The 17,500-nt window shown below is 39.0% G+C and overlaps 1 protein-coding gene across 1 annotated transcript in view; it reads right to left on the bottom strand.

The window, feature by feature from the left end:
- The window catches only part of LOC135199514 (protein O-mannosyl-transferase TMTC2-like), a 150,617-nt gene that overhangs the window by 103,942 nt on the left and 29,175 nt on the right, over positions 1-17,500 (bottom strand). Inside the window, 1 exon segment of the mRNA XM_064227632.1 lies at positions 15,620-16,376. Within this exon segment, the coding sequence (XP_064083702.1) occupies positions 15,620-16,056 (437 nt within the window). The 5' untranslated portion in view covers positions 16,057-16,376.

Genomic DNA, 17,500 nt, shown 5'->3' with positions numbered 1-17,500 from the left:
ACGACAATCCTTAAAATTATATAGTCTAAAAAGGAGAAGAGAACGCTACATGATAATTCAGGCATAGAAACAGATAGAAGGAATAGCTGAAAACATCATGGAGCTAAAAATATCAGAAAGAGCAAGCAGAGGTAGATTAATAGTTCCCAAAACTATACTAGGAAAAATAAGGAAAGCGCACAGGACATTAATCCACTACGCACCAGCATTGATAATGCAGCGTCTATTCAATGCGTTGCCAGCTCATCTGAGGAATATATCAGGAGTGAGCGTAGATGTGTTTAAGAATAAGCTCGACAAATATCTAAGCTGCATAACAGACCATCCAAGATTGGAAGATGCAAAATATACCGGAAGATGCACTAGCAACTCTCTGGTAGACATTAGAGGTGCCTCACACTGAGGGACCTGGGGCAACCCGAACAAGATGTAAGTAAGGTCTGTAAGGTCTCTCTCTCTCTCTCTCTCTCTCTCTCTCTCAAATATGAAGGAGTGAGAATGTTGAATGTCAGTTGGACTCAGACGGTAGGAGTGGAATTCCATCGACATCAGTTCCACTGAGAGTTAGAATTCCAACAGGAATAGGATAGGACCGAGTGTAATCCCAGTGAGGGAAATTCCACTGGTGGTGGAATTCCAGTTGGAATCAGACAGGAGGGGTGGAATTCCAGTGGCATCCTTTCAATTGTGGGTTGAATTCCAGTTGGAATAGGATAGGATTGTCTCATTCCATTTGGGAAAATTCCACTTGTGATTAAATTCCAGTTGGAATAAGATAAGATTGAGTCTCGTTCCATAGGAAAATTTCACTGGGGTTAAATTTCAGTTGGAATCAGATAAGATTGCGTTTCATTCCAGTTTGGAAAATTCCACTGGGGTTATATTCTAGTTGGAATCAGACAGGAGGGTTGGAATTCCATTGCGAAAAATTCCACGGGGTCAGATTCCAGTTCAGGTAAACACGACTGAGATCGAATTGCATCAGCGTCGATTCCAGTGAATTCCCGGATTCCATCTGGCATGGAATCATAGAATGAAGGACGCTTCGAGTTCCAGTCGGAATGGCGTAAGAGCCAGCGGGATTGCAGCCGCCGCGGGGAACCCGGAATCTGGAATTCCAGCCGTCATTCGTATTCTGGAATGGCAAGTCGTTACCACATCTTTAGGCTGAACGCCTTCCAAATCTTGTCAAGGTCGCGTCTTCTTTTTTTGTAGATTTTATTCTTTTTATTTCTGTAGCTTTTTTTATGTACGTTTATTATATTTCATCTTTTTTATTATTATTTTCTATTATTTTGCTGTATGGGTTTTCCTTCTTTCATTTCTAATTTGGTTTTAGTTTTGTATATGAATATTTATATAGTATACTATGTATATATATATATATATATATATGGATATATATATATGTATATATGTAATATATATACATATATATATATATCATTTATACGTATATACATAGTATATATATATTATATATATATATATATACCACCACACAGAAAGTGAGAGAGTGGAGAGAGAGAGAGAGAGAGAGAGAGAGAGAGAGATGGCGAAATTCCAGAACAAAGAAAATGAAGGATATAGTCCAACTCCACAATAATAATAATAATAATAATAATAATAATAATAATAATCTTACTATACTACAATGGGCGTTATGTCCGTCTGTCTGTCATTCAATCACGGCCAAACGGCTGTTTCGATGGGCATGAAACTTGGCAGGGTTGTAGTAGGGACTCCTAAGATGGTTTATAATGGGGTTTCATCCAACCCTCCCCCACCTCCGAAAGGGGTAGGGGTGAAAATGGATTCCCTAAAATGGAGCTGCTGGTTCTGCCAGTGAAACGGGGCTGTTTATGCCCGTAGAGTTATTACTTTACGAATTATCATTTGGAAAAGAATACCATTGGGTAAACATCATTGACATAATAGTTAAAAAACATTAGCGAGTTACTTATACGAAGCAACACATGAATATACTTTTAGTAAGGATTGATAATTGCTAGTAATAATAATAGTAATAATGATAATAACAGCAAAAGCTATGGAAGACCTTAAAGGGAAATGTAGGAGGCAGGAGATCGGTGTTGGGGATGTTGGTGAATAGACCCTTCCTTGGGGTGAGGAGGTTAGTTTGTACTCTTTGGGGGACCCTACTCCCAAATTATTCAGTTCACAGGAGCGAATTTTATTATATGGCGTCCCTTGGCATCTATGCCTGATATGAATGTGAAGATGATCTTGTTTCCTCTCTCTCTCTCTCTCTCTCTCTCTCTCTCTCTCTCTCTCTCTCTCACCCTTAGTATTCTGTAGGGGTAAAGAATATTTCCTAGACTCCAATTAACGACGCTGGCCATTAGGTCAGAAGCTATCAGAACAAAAAACTCATAAAGTGTAGGTCCATGAAGAAACCTCTCTGAGCATTACGTTGTTTTTCGTTGTTGTTTATGTTGTTGCTGTGTTTGTTTGCTGAAGTGGTTGCGGTTGTCTTTTCTTGTCTTCGTTTTGGGATGTCGTTGCAACACCTAAGAGAGACACGTTCTGTTTTTGTTGAGTAGCTAAAACTGTTTGTCAGGAGGTTCAGTCAAGTGTCGTGGCTTGACTTTTTTTTTTTTTGGTGAAATTTTTCGTCTCTCGTAGTTTTGTTTGAATCCGGAGGTCCTCAACAGGCTTCAGAACAGCAGCTGTCGAACTTTTCCAAAGTCCCTGAGGTCCTTTATTCCTCCCACCGTTGGACTGTGGAGCCAGACGAAGTCATGCAATTGGAACTTCTTCAGAAGTAATGTATCACTAGCCTAATACTATTGTCCTTGCATTAATAATAATAATAATAATAATAATAATAATAATAATAATAATAATAATAATAATAATAATCTAAACCAACCGCCAAAGTCATCATACCAAATGAGAAACCGCTACTTATTTAAATTAATTAGATGTAGACATGTGTCTTAAGACAAGTGTGTGCTTCTACACCTGTGTAAATGTATTATGAATGGAGTGTGAGGTAACTGACGATTATTGATAGTGCACTGGTGTTTGGTGATAGTCGAGAGAAGTGGCAGAGAGTGGTGAAGGGGGTTGTATGTTGTTCTATGTTGTTAAAATTATATATTCTGAGAGAGAGAGAGAGAGAGACAGACAGACAGACAGACAGACCTATGCTGATAATGACTACTCCAAGAGATGATGGGTACATATATACAGAGAGAGAGAGAGAGAGAGAGAGAGATAGAGAGAGAGAGATTATGAAGCTTATACTGATAATGACTGCTCAAGAATACTATAGGTACATACAGAGAGAAAGAGAGAGAGAGAGAGAGAGAGAGAGAGAGAGAGAGAGAGAGAGAGAGAGAGAGAGAGAGAAGTCATTATTAAACCCATACTAAAAATTTTTGCTCTAAAAAACTACAGGTACAGATACTAGAAAACTACAGATACAGCTACACACACACACACACACACAGAAAGAGAGAGAGAGAGAGAGAGAGAGAGAGAGAGAGAGAGAGAGAGAGAGAGAGAGTGTATCTGAAATATTAAAGAATGTAGGAAAATATATTTGTGTGTGAGTGTATGTGGATGGAAGGAGATTGTATATATGTACGTGTCCATGAACGTGTTACCACGTAAACAAACTTACATGTACTTTAAACTCCACAAACACCCCCTTCTCCCCTTCCCCAGTCTTCCACCTACCACTCCAAGCAACGAACCTTTATCCAAAACCCCATTTTGGCCCGCCTGCTTTTTTAAAGCCTAGTAGAAGAGACTCCCAAACCCCCCCCCCCCCCCCCCCCCCCCGATATAACAAGGCAGTCAAGACACAGGAAGCCAGGAAGCGACGAAAACTCTACGGGATCGCACACAAAATGTGAAGACTGAGAGGAGAAGTCATAGAAAATGGGGGAGAGAGTCTAAGAGAGAGGGGATACTTCTCTGAATAGCTGAGAAGGAACATAAACATACAGAGGTTTAGGGACGTTTAGATGCATTTGGAGGAAGTTACAGAGACATACAGGTATGTCGTTTGGTCACAGCAGATATACAGACTTACAGACAGACTAGGGTTGACGAAACTCACAGAAAACGAGGAAGCAGAGACTTCCGGGAGGGGAAACTTCTCAGAATAGCTGAGGGGGACATAAAAATAGAGAGGTTTAGGGACGTTTAGAAGTATTTAGGGAAAGTTGCAGAGATATACAGGTTCGAGAAGACCACGGTTGGTCACCTCAGACATACAGACATTGTCGTTAAAACTGCGCTCGACTCGCTGACTGGGGAACCCACGTTCGATCCATGACATACAGGAGACACTTGAAGGAGATTTACAGGGATTTAGAGAAAGTTACAGAGAGATGCAGGCAAATGCATCATTGCGAGATGGCCCCATTTGATCATAACAGACATACAGGAATATGTCTGCTGTCACGACTGCGCGTGACTCGCAGACTGAGAGAACACGTCTGATCCATGAGCCCGGGAAAGAGATGGCCTGTGTGGTTGTTTTTATTGAATGGGTTGGTTGTTGTGGGTCTCAGTTGGTAGAAGTGGGTGGGTGGGAGAGAGAGAGAGAAAGAGAGAGAGAAAGAGAGGGCAGAGGCAAAGCTATTGATCACAGATCTGCCATGTGAATAAAACAAGGGTAACACTCGCCTCAACAGTGTAAAACCATTTATTCTCTCTCTCTCTCTCTCTCTCTCTCTCTCTCTCTCTCTCTCTGAAGTGTTTGCCCCCTCTCTCAATTCCATTGAGCCATGGACAAATATTACCCAAAATATCATATTGTGATGAAAGTATTTACTCAACGAAAACAAATTGGAATGGTGGCTTTCAGAGACAAAAATACAGGAATTTATTTGCCGTAGGTAAATTTAGTGATCCTGAGATGCAAAAATGCCATGAAATAGATAAGAGGGGTTAGTTTGTTGGATATATATATATTTTCTTTAACTCTGTTCACATGGAATAAGTCCACAGGGGCAGTTGACCTGAACTTCAAGCTTCCAAAGAATATGGTGTTCATTTGAAGGACGTTGCAGGGGATAATAGATAATACAGACAGAAGGAATCAGTTTATTAGAAAAGAAAGAGAATAAATAAAAAGGTACAAATATGATTATTAAAGGACAAAGTTAACTGTTTTAGATTGGCAGTGCATTTCATATTCGTATGATTATTGGAAGGTCTAGTTCAACATCCCTCTCGAGGAGAATGTTCCATAGTCCAGTGGTGTGAGAAATATATGTGTGTGTGTGTGTGTGTGTGTGTGTGTGTGTGTTTGTACATACATCCATATCTATTCCCCCATCAGGAACCCTGACAATAACCATACCACAATCATCCTTCACAACCATTGCAGCAGCGGTCGGACGAGCGTTATCAACCTTGCGACAAACATATTTACGACGGACCTCCTCCTCCCTGACTGTCTCTATATCTGTCTATAGATGACCTCGTTCAATCCCCATACCCCTCCCTTCTTCCCTACCCCGTCCCAAGAAAAAGGAGTAGGGGAGGGGGAGGGGGGGGGAGGACGGAGGAGGGAGAGGTACGGAGAGTCAAAAAAAAAATAGGCAAAAAAAAGGGGGGGGGGGGGGGCCCAGGGGCATAAACGACTCGTAAAAGCTGCCGAATTGCTCTGCCATCTGAAGTCAACTTTGTCTTATAGGGCCTTTCTTCCGAAGCTATGAATGTTTGCGACCAGAGTCCAATAAAACGACACCAGGGGAGGCTTCGTCACGCCTGGTTAAACGCGGCCCGGACCGAGTTTTATATGTATATATATGTAGAGGACGGGGCCGGCCCGTGTCCATGCTGGGCCCGGCCCGGACTCGCCCGGCACAAGCCCGGACTATAGGCTATATAGGCTGGACAAGACCGCCGACAGCGTTCGTCTTGTTGGAGGATCTTGAATGGGTGGCAGAGATGGGAAAGCGTTATTCTGGGACAGTTTTGTTAATATAGTATATTCTCCTCTCTCTCTCTCTCTCTCTCTCTCTCTCTCTCTCTCTCTCTCTCTCTCTCTCTCTCTCTCTCTCCTTCTTTCGGGACACTTCTGTATACAGTCGCGCGCGACGACAACGCGTCTGCGCGCCTCGAAGGACATTTTTACGGCCATATTACGACCTAGTAAACTGGATGATGGCGACCATCCGGGCACCATATCGTGGATTCTAATTTGCTGAGGACAGACGGAACTGTCACGACAGATAAGGAGAGAGAGAGAGAGAGAGAGAGAGAGAGCATTATATGCGACAATATTCTTTATGTAGAGATACGTATTTCTGAAGAGAGAGAGAGAGAGAGAGAGAGAGAGAGAGAGAGAGAGAGAGAGAGAGAGAGAGAGCATATACGTGTGTAAATATTCCTTTTGCAGAGAGAGTACGTCTTTCTGAAGAGAGAGAGAGAGAGAGAGAGAGAGAGAGAGAGAGAGAGAGAGAGCATATACATGTGTAAATATTCCTTTTGCAGAGATAGTACGTCTTTCTGAAGAGAGAGAGAGAGAGAGAAAGAGAGAGAGAGAGAGGAGAGAGATCAAACGAAATTACAAGCATTTCTTTCATATTAATACAGAGATGTTCAATTTTAACAAGAGGGTCAAGCTAATACTTGCTTGCTGGCATAAGGCCAGATTAATGCATTGCTTTCCTTCCCAAATCTAGAATCCTTCTGGCCTCAGATTTTTAGAAAGTGAAAGTTTCTGCTTTCTTTTGACATCACCTGAGAAGGAAAGTGCATTGACTTTCTTCGATTAGTGCATGGAATTTGTAACAGTATCTTTCGGTAATAATAATCATATATAAAAAAGCATAAATGGGATTCTTTTTATTTGTTTTCACCAAAAACAAAAACTTAATTTGCTTTCTGCTGAGTACAAAAAATCATAATGATGAAAATAGTGAGTTATTTACCTCACTAGAAACATCTGGCAACTCGACCATCACGTGGGCGTAGTCTTTGTCCTAACTGTCATTAAAACACTCGAAGTCTGCACCAGACAAAAAAAACAATTTGTGTTTTCATCCCACCAACCCCCCCCCCCCCAAAAAAAACTATTTTCATGCTAATAGAGTAAGAAGTCATGAGTTATTTACCTCTCTGGAAACATATGGCAACTCAACCACCAGGGGGCGTGGCTTGTACCCTAACTTTAATTAAAACGCTTGGAAGCCAGTTTACCATCAAGAGTGGCCCCCACCCGCATTCTACGCAGTAAAAGAGGCCCTTAATCCCCAAGCTGACTCTTTTAACTCAAAGAGGAACCACTGGCTCCAAAAATAGAATTGCAAGTAACAGAAATCACTGCTCTGTTGCACTTGCTAGTCAATGGGGGCCCAGAATGCAATTGACCTAAAGAGAAAAATGCAATTTCTAGACCCACTGGTGGTTGATATACGAGATTCTCCTCGATGCAATGAAAGCTGCTCTATCCAAGAATGATTGATGGGTTGACAAAATAGATGTCTGTGATTATTATTGTAGGCAGTTAGAGTGTCTTCTTAAGATTATGCTAAATCTTTTTGTTTTTCTTTACTTCAAATTTTGGTTTATTTTTCAGTCTTATATATATATATATATATATATATATATATATATATATATATATATATATATATATATATATATATATATATATATATACTTAATTACTAAAACACAGTGAAACCAAACGAGAGAGAGAGAGAGAGAGAGAGAGAGAGAGAGAGAGAGAGAGAGAGAGAGAGAGATTTATCCTTTAGAGTGATTCAAGGCTAAGGGATCTTCACTCTGAAGGATAATTGCAGTTCTGGATGTGATAAGTGTCCCAAAAAGGCTTCAGAATCCATCTCGGTAAGGGCTATAGCAGCCTCAGTCTTTGGGTATCCTAATTTATCTAGCCTTTAAAGGGCACAATGTCCTAGTGTCCTAATTTATCTAGCCTCTAAAGGGGAATAACCTGCCTAATGTAGAATAGGCTAGCCCACGGCAATGGATGTGACAGGTTGGCAGAAAATGGTTCAAATCTGTCTTGGCAAGAGCTATAGCAGCATCAGTCATTAGGGCATCCTCATTTGTGTAGACTTTAAAGGAGGATGCCCCACTTAACTTTGGATGAGATAGCCCAAGGCAGTTACCAGCTATCAGGGATGTTTGGGCTTCTGTGACAGAAGGCATTTGTGAAAAAGCCACTGATCTGGCGGGACAAGCAATCTTGCCTTGGAAGGGTAATGTCCCACTTAATTTGGGAGAAGATAAGATAGCCCACAGCAGTTACCAGCCATCATGAGAATGTTCTTTGGGCTTCATTGACAGAAGGCAGTTATGAGACAACCGCTGATCTGGAACGACACACAAGCTGTGTACACACCATGAAGAGTAATGATCAACTGAGCCATTCATAGCATCTAGAACCTCTTTTACGCTTTTAACCAAAGACTGTAATGGGAAATTCCATGGAATCTCCTTCTGCCCCAAAATACTGACCAGAGACGCGGGTTGAAAAGAACGGCCATCATTCTAGTACGTATCTGATCCTTTCTCCACCCCTGCCCCACCCCTAACCCCCAAAACCTACTTCCATTCGCGAAAAAGAATAGATGGTTCCAGAACTGAAATATAGTTCCTTCCTTTTTCTGTTTTCCACCAGATCAATGTAACAGGAAGCCTTTGTTTCCTTTCTACGGCATCTTCAAGATTCACCTTTTGCAAAGGATTTCTCTCTCTCTCTCTCTCTCTCTCTCTCTCTCTCTCTCTCTCTCTTCTCTCACGATCGTTACGCCTTGCCAAACAGGCCCTTTTTGGTATCCAAAACGTCTAGGGTCATTAAGATCTCGACCAAGACGCCCTGAGAATCTTTTGTGGACCTTGAAATGTGGATCTCTTCAGGGCGCGAATTCTTTTTCCCGAGTGTTTGCCTGCATTTGCTATATAGAATGGGGGGGGGGGGGGGGGGTGGGGGGGGGGGGGGGGGGGGGGGGGGGGGGGGGGGGGGGGGGGGGGGGGTGGGGGGGGGGGAAGACTGTCCCTAAATTTTGTGCTTGTGAGAGCGTGGGCAAGATTTCAATCGAGATGAGGGTTTGGGGGACCTGTATTTTATCTTGGCATAAATTTTATAATAATTTATTGACATTTATTTTGCATTCATGGGTGAATGTACACAAGTGTACTGATGTACAATTATTTTCTTGATTTAATTATTCACACTTCAAATTTAGTTATTAGTTATTTCTTTCATTCAAAGTGAGTTCAATCACTAGTAATAATAATAATAATAATGTTTACGTTCTACATCACAGTAGGGTACGACGGATTGATATAATCCTCTCTCTCTCTCTCTCTCTCTCTCTCCTCTCTCTCTCTCTCTCTCTCTCTCTCTCTCTCTCTCTCTCTCCAGAGGGGGAGTAAAACCGATTGACAGATTGCAGTTGTCAAGCCCTCTCTCTCTCTCTCTCTCTCTCTCTCTCTCTCTCTCTCTCTCTCTCTCATCAAGTGAACTTGACGTAAAGTGTACGCACTCCACCCTCTCTCTCTCTCTCTCTCTCTCTCTCTCTCTCCCCTTTTGTTATGGCTAGACCCTCCCCAAACACATTCCCCCCTCGCAAAACCAATAATGGAATTAGAAACGCTTTTCCCCCTGACTCCCCTACCGTGGCCAGCCAAATGGCCCACTCAAAACCATATGGTTCCTCGTACACGCAAGCTGCACGCACGTACATACATACGAATATAAGCACGTACGTACATCATATATGTATATGTTTATGTGTTACGATGAATAATATATATATAATATATATAAATATATATAATATTATATATTATAGATTATATAATATAATATTAACCACCCTTACTGTAAAATCAACATTTAGTTTCAAATCTAGGCTTATCCTTTACCCTTATGCCAGACCGCAAAAACAATCTTGACTTCATAGTGGCTTCGGATAAATTCATATCTGACAGAAACTACAGCCGTGAAGAGATATGTTTAAAAGTTGTGTTACTAGTTAGATGTTATAATAAGTAGATCAGACAAAGACAGCAAAATCGTAATAATGGACAAAGACTTCTACCTCGACAAAATCAACCAACTCCTTAGCGACACAAACACTTACGACAAACTGACGAAAAATCCCCTCCAAAACGTCCCCACAGAATTTTTTCGGAAAGTAAGATTAATTGGCCAAGACAAAAAGACTATTGAACTATTAGAGAAATTTAAAGTAATTAATCCTAAACTCCCCTACTTTTATGGCCTTCCCAAAACCCACAAAGACAATCTTCCATTCAGACCCATCGTTTCATGTGCCGGAGCTTTCAATTACAAAATTTCTAAATGGTTAGCTGGCCTCCTTTCCCCTTTTTTAGACTCTTCTTCTCCCAGTCACATTAAACATTCGGAAGATTTTTGTCACAAATTCAGAGAAGCACATATACCACTTCACAACATAAAACTTTTAAGCTTTGACGTAGATTCCCTATTTACAAAAGTACCAATACAGGACGTTCTTCAGTTTTTGAGGGAAAAATTATCCCCCTATTCAGATAATTTCCCATTGGCGCTTGACAAAATAATAAAGTTAGTTGAATTATGTGCGTCTAATAACGTATTTTCATTCGGGTAATCTTTCTACAAGCAAAAATTCGGGTGTAGTATGGGTAGTCCTTTAAGTCTTTTTTTAGCCAATCTGTACATGGAATACTTTGAACTACATACAATAAATGCAATCAAACCCAAAACATGCTGTGGATGAGATATGTAGATGATATTCTAACATTTTGGGTAATAAATGGGGCAATTTTAATTGATTCTTTTCAAAATTAAACGCATTAGTGCCCAGCATCAAATTTAAAGTTGAATGGGAAATAGACAACAAAATTCCTTTTCTTGATGTTTTAATAATCAGAGACACGACAGAATACAAATTTACCATCTACAGAAAAACCAACGTTCTCACTTTTCATACATTCACTACTTTAGCTATCACGACATTGCTATCAAGATAGGTGTGGCCAGCAACCTGTTCTTAAGAGCCTTACGAATTTGCTTTCCCCAGATTTCCTGGAAAAAGAAAAAAATTTTAATTTTAACTAAATTCGTAAGCAATTTTTTCGTCTTTAAAGTGTCCTGACCATATAATTGAGAAAGCAATTCACAAAGCAAACGTAATTTTCTACAAATCCCCTCAAAACAAGACCAAAGAGACACCCAACAATAAAATAAAAATTCCTCATCTGGACAGGATTAAGACAGTGACTCAGACCCTCGGAAAATCTAACCCTTTTGCATTTACTTACCCACACACCTTAGCCAAATCCCTGATTAACGTCCAACAAAAGACATTCCCCAAGGACACAGGGGTTTATGATATCCCATGCCAGGACTGTGAACAATCTTACATCGGATTTACAGGAAAATCACTTCCCCATAGATTAATACAACACAAACGGTCAGTTAGGTATGGTCAACAGAACTCAGCTATTTTCAACCATATAAATGAAACATAAAACCAATAGGAATTAAAACTGGGGGAATTTGTCACGTATAATTTATAGCAGCAACTCCGCGGTACAAGAGTCAAATGATGGAATCGTCCTTAATAAAAGTGAGGCAGGTAATGAACATCTCAAAAGGAGCATGGGATTCAGATGTGATCGACAAGGTTTTCATTCAACCAACGCTTAAGAAGATTAAAGGAAGATTATCAGTGGGGGTGACCTAAATTGGCTTACTTGTGGATGGATCTCTTAGTATAAATACCACCTTTTCTGTAAACTTTTCTCATTCATCTACCTGAGAGAGAGACAAGCAGTCTCTGAATATAGTACTTTTCTCTCTATAGTTTGGTTTTTGTTTTTATGGGCTCCTTTTTTATTAGATATATATATATACATATATATATATATATATATATATATATATATATATATATATATACATATATATATATATATAGAGAGAGAGAGAGAGAGAGAGAGAGAGAGAGGTGGAAAATAAAATATGCAGAAACAACACTGAGATATTAAAAGTGAGAAACACAAAGAAATACAAAAATTCCTTACAATCATGCAAAATAAAAATAAATTGAGAGAGAGAGAGAGAGAGAGAGAGAGAGAGAGAGAGAGAGAGAGAGAGACGAGAGAGAGAGAGAGAAATGTAAATCTAACTAGATTTATACCCTGTGTCCCAGGGCAACTCCGCAGTTTTCGTCGCATTGTAAAACCTGACAGCCCAAAAGTACATTGCCTTTCTTTTGGTCTGATAGAAGCGTATCTCAAAAGATATTTTATTATTTATTATTATTTATTATTATTATTATTATTATTATTATTATTATTTTATTATTATTATTATTATTATTATTATTATTATAATCATCATCATCATCATCATCATCATCATTATTATTATTATTATTATTATTATTATTATTATTATTATTATTATTATTATTATTATTATTATTATTATTGTTAGTTCAGTATAATTTTAACTTTGTAGATTTATTATTATTATTATTATTAATTACAAGCTCAGTATTATTTTAAGCCTGAAGATGTTTATTATTATTATTATTATTATTATTATTATTATTATTATTATTATTATTATTATTATTATTATTATTATTATTATTATTATTGCGGAAAACGGAACGATTACTTATGCAGGTCAGTCTTGACATCAATCATTTTATTAGAAATTTTGAGACAAATACAATAAAAAGCTTCATTATACTTTTTCGTTTCACTGAAATTCAAATACGATTCCAGTTTCTCTTCTTTCTTTTACTATGAAAAATATAAACCTTTGGACAACGTTAAAAGCAATTATGTGTTTGGGAGAGTTACAGTAAAATTAGAGAAATATTTTTTATTAAATTGCGTAGGCATGCAGTATACAATATTGAGTTTCAGATATCAATTTGTATATATAAGATATTATATATATATATATCCTATATATATATATATTCTTATTTTTATTATTATATATATATATAAATATTATAATATATTATATATATATAATATATATTATATGAGTATTATAATATATATTCATTGAATAGAATGGCTTTCTCACTGTTAACCAGCTTTTTTGAAATTGCTTCATATTTTCTAATTATTTTCTTTACTTCATTGTTCAGGTTACTAATGGACACATAATGGGGTTCTTCCATTTACTCCAGTATTTTTACAAAAAACGCGACAGCTGTTTCGTCAACCTATACGTATTGACGTTATCAAGCGTACTGATACAAATATGTTGTTTAAGATTAAGCTGGCCTTGTGCCAGCACGGGCTCTTGCTCACAGAGCAGCCCGTAATGTACAAATATGAGCCTACATGCGTTTTGTGACGTCATGGGGACGGAAAGGTAGTACAATTGCCAGATACCTAGTTTTAAGTATTTACAAAAGACTATAGTGAAACATAAAACAAGACAAATAAATAAATATGTTAACAACAGAAATTATATAAAAAGTTGAAAGTGAGTTATTATATACACATTATACATAAATATATATTAATTACATATATGTTTAATTCACTGAATATCAGTGTTGCGCTCCTGTCCGCGTGTGGTGGTTTTGTTCCACGCAGTTGAAGGGCTGCCTCCTACATGAGGGCAAGGATCGGTCTGCCTCACGTTGGATGTTAAGGTTGGGGCGTTGCATAGCGATGCTGACTGCTTCTGATATCAGTAAACGATTGTAGTTGCCTTCCTTGTGTATTATTTTGGTGTTTGTGAGAAGTTCTTGTAAGGATGGTTTTTTAATTCTACATTAAATTTTACGGTAGAAAGAAGTGATGAGAAGATGCTCCCTTTCTTGGACGTACTTGTGACCCAAAAGAACAACAAATACAATACCACCGTATACACTAAAAAGACAGACGCTGGGAGATGCTTAAATGCTAGAGGAGAATGCCCTGATGCATATAAACGATCTGTGGTAAATGCATACATAAAACGCGCCATAAACACACGTTCCACGTGGAAAGCGACTAACGAAGAAATCAACAGAGTTCAACAGCTGTCACAAAATAACGGCTATCCAGATGACATGATCCAGCAAGTTGCAAAAAGAGATTAGAGGCTTTCCATAACCCGACCCCAAGGAACAACACACAAGACATGAACAAAGAAATAGAGGAACCACCCCCCTAGCGCCATATAACAAAATAACAGCAAGGATTTACTGCAAACCAAACCTTACGGCCTCATTGGTAATGAAAAATAGTACGGCCCCATCGACGGAGAAAGAGGTTAAATCTGATATAGTATACAAGTTTGTCTGTGCTGACGAGCAATGTCAGTCCCCCAAAAATGCTATATCGGACACACAACCACTACACTCAAACGTCGCATGCAGGCCCACAGAAACCAAGGAGCCATTCATCAGCACTTTGTGGATACCCACAATAAAAAACCATCCTTACAAAACTTCTCACAAACACCAAAATAATACACAAGGAAGGCAACTACAATCGTTTATTGATATCAGAAGCAATCAGCATCGCTATGCAACGCCCCAACCTTAACATCCAACGTGAGGCAGACCGATCCTTGCCCTCATGTAGGAGGCAGCCCTTCAACCGCGTGGAACAAAACCACCACACGCGGACAGGAGCGCAACACTGACATTCAGTGAATTAAACATATATAATTAATATATATTTATGTATAATGTATATAATAACCTACTTTCAACTTTTATATAATTTCTGTTGTTAACATATTTATTTATTTGTCTTATTTTATATGTTTCACTATAGTCTTTTGTAAATACTTAAAACTAGGTATCTGGCAATTGTACTACCTTTCTGTCCTCATGACGTCACAAAACGCATGTAGGCTCATATTTGTATCAGTACGCTTGATAACGTCAATATGTATAGGTTGACGAAACAGCTGTCGCGTTTTTGTAAAAATACTGGAGTAAATGGAAGAACCCCATTATGTGTCCATTAGTAACCTGAACAATGAAGTAAAGAAAATAATTAGAAAATATGAAGCAATTTCAAAAAGCTGGTTAACAGTGAGAAAGCCATTCTATTCAATGAATGTTGTATCCGTGAAAAATTGTGCCCTAGGTATATATATATATATATATATATATATATATATATATATATATATATATATATATATGTATATATATATATATATATATATATATATATACATATATATATATATATATATATATATATAAACACACACACACACACATACACACACACACACACACATATATATATATATATATATATATATATATATATATATATATATATATATATATATATATATATATATATCCATTTAATGCACCTACACTGAAGACTCATCAAAGTTTGCCTACACCCTACACACTTACACACAGTGCCACTCACCTCTCATCTTGCCCTCAGACTCAACCTTCCAAATAATCCTACACAAACACACACACACACACACACACACACATGCACTGTGCCACTCATCTCATTCCTTGCATTCACTGTCTTCCAAACTAGCCACATCACTGTCAGGCAACTCCTCCAGTTGAGAAAAACACGCACAAGACAAAAGGCTAATCCATCCTGAAACAAAGAAACAAAAGATAAAAAAGGCACAACTCACTGGTCATCATAGACGAATCCAGCGCGGAGGGTGTTGAGGTAGAGCGCTATTGCCAGAAGCGTTGGCAGCCCGTACAAGATGCCGTTCGTCAGCCTGAAGGAAGAGGTTTTCGCATCTCCTGTCCCTCTGCCGTCCTTAGTTCTGGCAGCACTGTTACCACTGGCTCGTCCCTCTGCTGCCTGTTGGTGCTGTTGGTGTTGATGCCTGAATACCCTGCTGGAAGGCGAGGAAGGTGATGGCTGGTGATGGCAATGGTGGTACGACCTGGACGAGCTCACGCAGGAGGAAGGGGTTACCAGAGGTACGCGGAACGTCTGAGAGGAAGTCGAGGACGAGCAGCAGCAGCGAGAGGGTTGATGAACGCTTGAGGAATGGTAGCAGCACTTGCCGGAGGAGGAGGTAGCAGCAGCGGCGGACGCTCTCTTCACGGCTCTCATCTTCCCCTGGCCTGGAAAAATCCCACGGGACGCGGACCACTGGAGCTCACAACAGCAAGGAAGAAGGAGTAGTAGGAGAAGAATAGCAACATGTTCCAACCGGAGCCGCTGCCGACTTCTGCTTCAGCAGCTCCATTGGCTGTCGCCTTATCCCTCATTTAGGAACTTTGAGCCAATTCAGACAGCAGACTACAAAAACACAGCAGACTGCAACTAGAGACGCTTGTATCTGATATTCCGGAAGACTTCCATGGCGGATTGTTCAAACAATTCACAGTGACGGTGAGTCCTCCCAGCTTTTCTGAATTCGCTACAACTACCTGGAAGAAGAAAAACAGAGCATTGTCTTAGACTGATGATAATAAGAAACAAGACTCTCTTGCTATCCTACTTCCTAACAGCTTCACAGTTGTAGCATTGTCTATTTAACTGATTTACACAGTTCTTCAACAACATATGTGAGGTATCATAGCTTTCTTTGTGTTTGAAAAGCAACATAAATCTTATCCTTTGCTGAGTTACTGTAGGTCGAGGTGGAACAAAAGTCGTGTGTCCATTGCTAAGTCAATTAAAACAGATTCATAAATCTTATCCTAGGTTAATTAAAAAGCTAGAGCCTTGGCAGGTTAGGTTAGGTTAGGTTAGGTTAGGTTAGGTAACGCGTTGGACCAAGTACTGGTGTAGATCAAGTTTCTTAAGCCTACATAGAATATTTTATCTCATATTGGGCTGAGTTACTCTATTCTTGAGAATCAAAGGTTAAAACCACTGCCGCGTGTTAGGTCATTCCAAATTACCTACTTGTAATTATAGTAGGTTTCTGTATGTTTGCAGCCTTATGTTGACCCTTACATCTAACATTCTTCATTCCTTTCTTTCGTTTCCAAAAATAATCATTAAAGGGAATTGGACAGCTCTAAAACTGATAAATTTGTAAAAGTTTTAAACACCAGAAACCTTTAAGATGAAATACTCCTCATAACAACAGTGTTTTTAGGACGATCAATCAAACGAAACTTGATCAGGCTCCAAACATTCTTCATTGTGAACTGTCCAGGATAGAGAGAGAGAGAGAGAGAGAGAGAGAGAGAGAGAGAGAGAGAGAGAGAGAGAGAGAGGCAGTCCTACTTGTTTCCAAAACAGGGCCAGAAGTTACGCAGGAATTTTAAAACCATAAGGCTTAAAAACTTTCGTGTTTTCTTTCTTCCAACGTCGAACGTGTGACGATTCGGGGAAAACTTCCACCTTCTAGGCCTAGAGGCCTTCCTGGGAATATGGTGTTTTTTGCGTGACCGAAAGGAAATTCCATTTCGGAGGAATTCCAGTGGGAATCAATGGTATTTGACGTTTAAAGAAAACTGATTTCTTTCTGAAATGAGAATTCCACGTTAGAAGGAATTCTTTCAATATCTATAATATATATATATATATATATATATATATA

The sequence above is a fragment of the Macrobrachium nipponense genome, chromosome 25 (genome assembly GCF_015104395.2).
Source record: "Macrobrachium nipponense isolate FS-2020 chromosome 25, ASM1510439v2, whole genome shotgun sequence".
In the NCBI taxonomy this organism is placed as follows: Eukaryota; Metazoa; Arthropoda; class Malacostraca; order Decapoda; family Palaemonidae; genus Macrobrachium; species Macrobrachium nipponense.
This window is presented reverse-complemented; position numbering and strand designations above follow the sequence as displayed.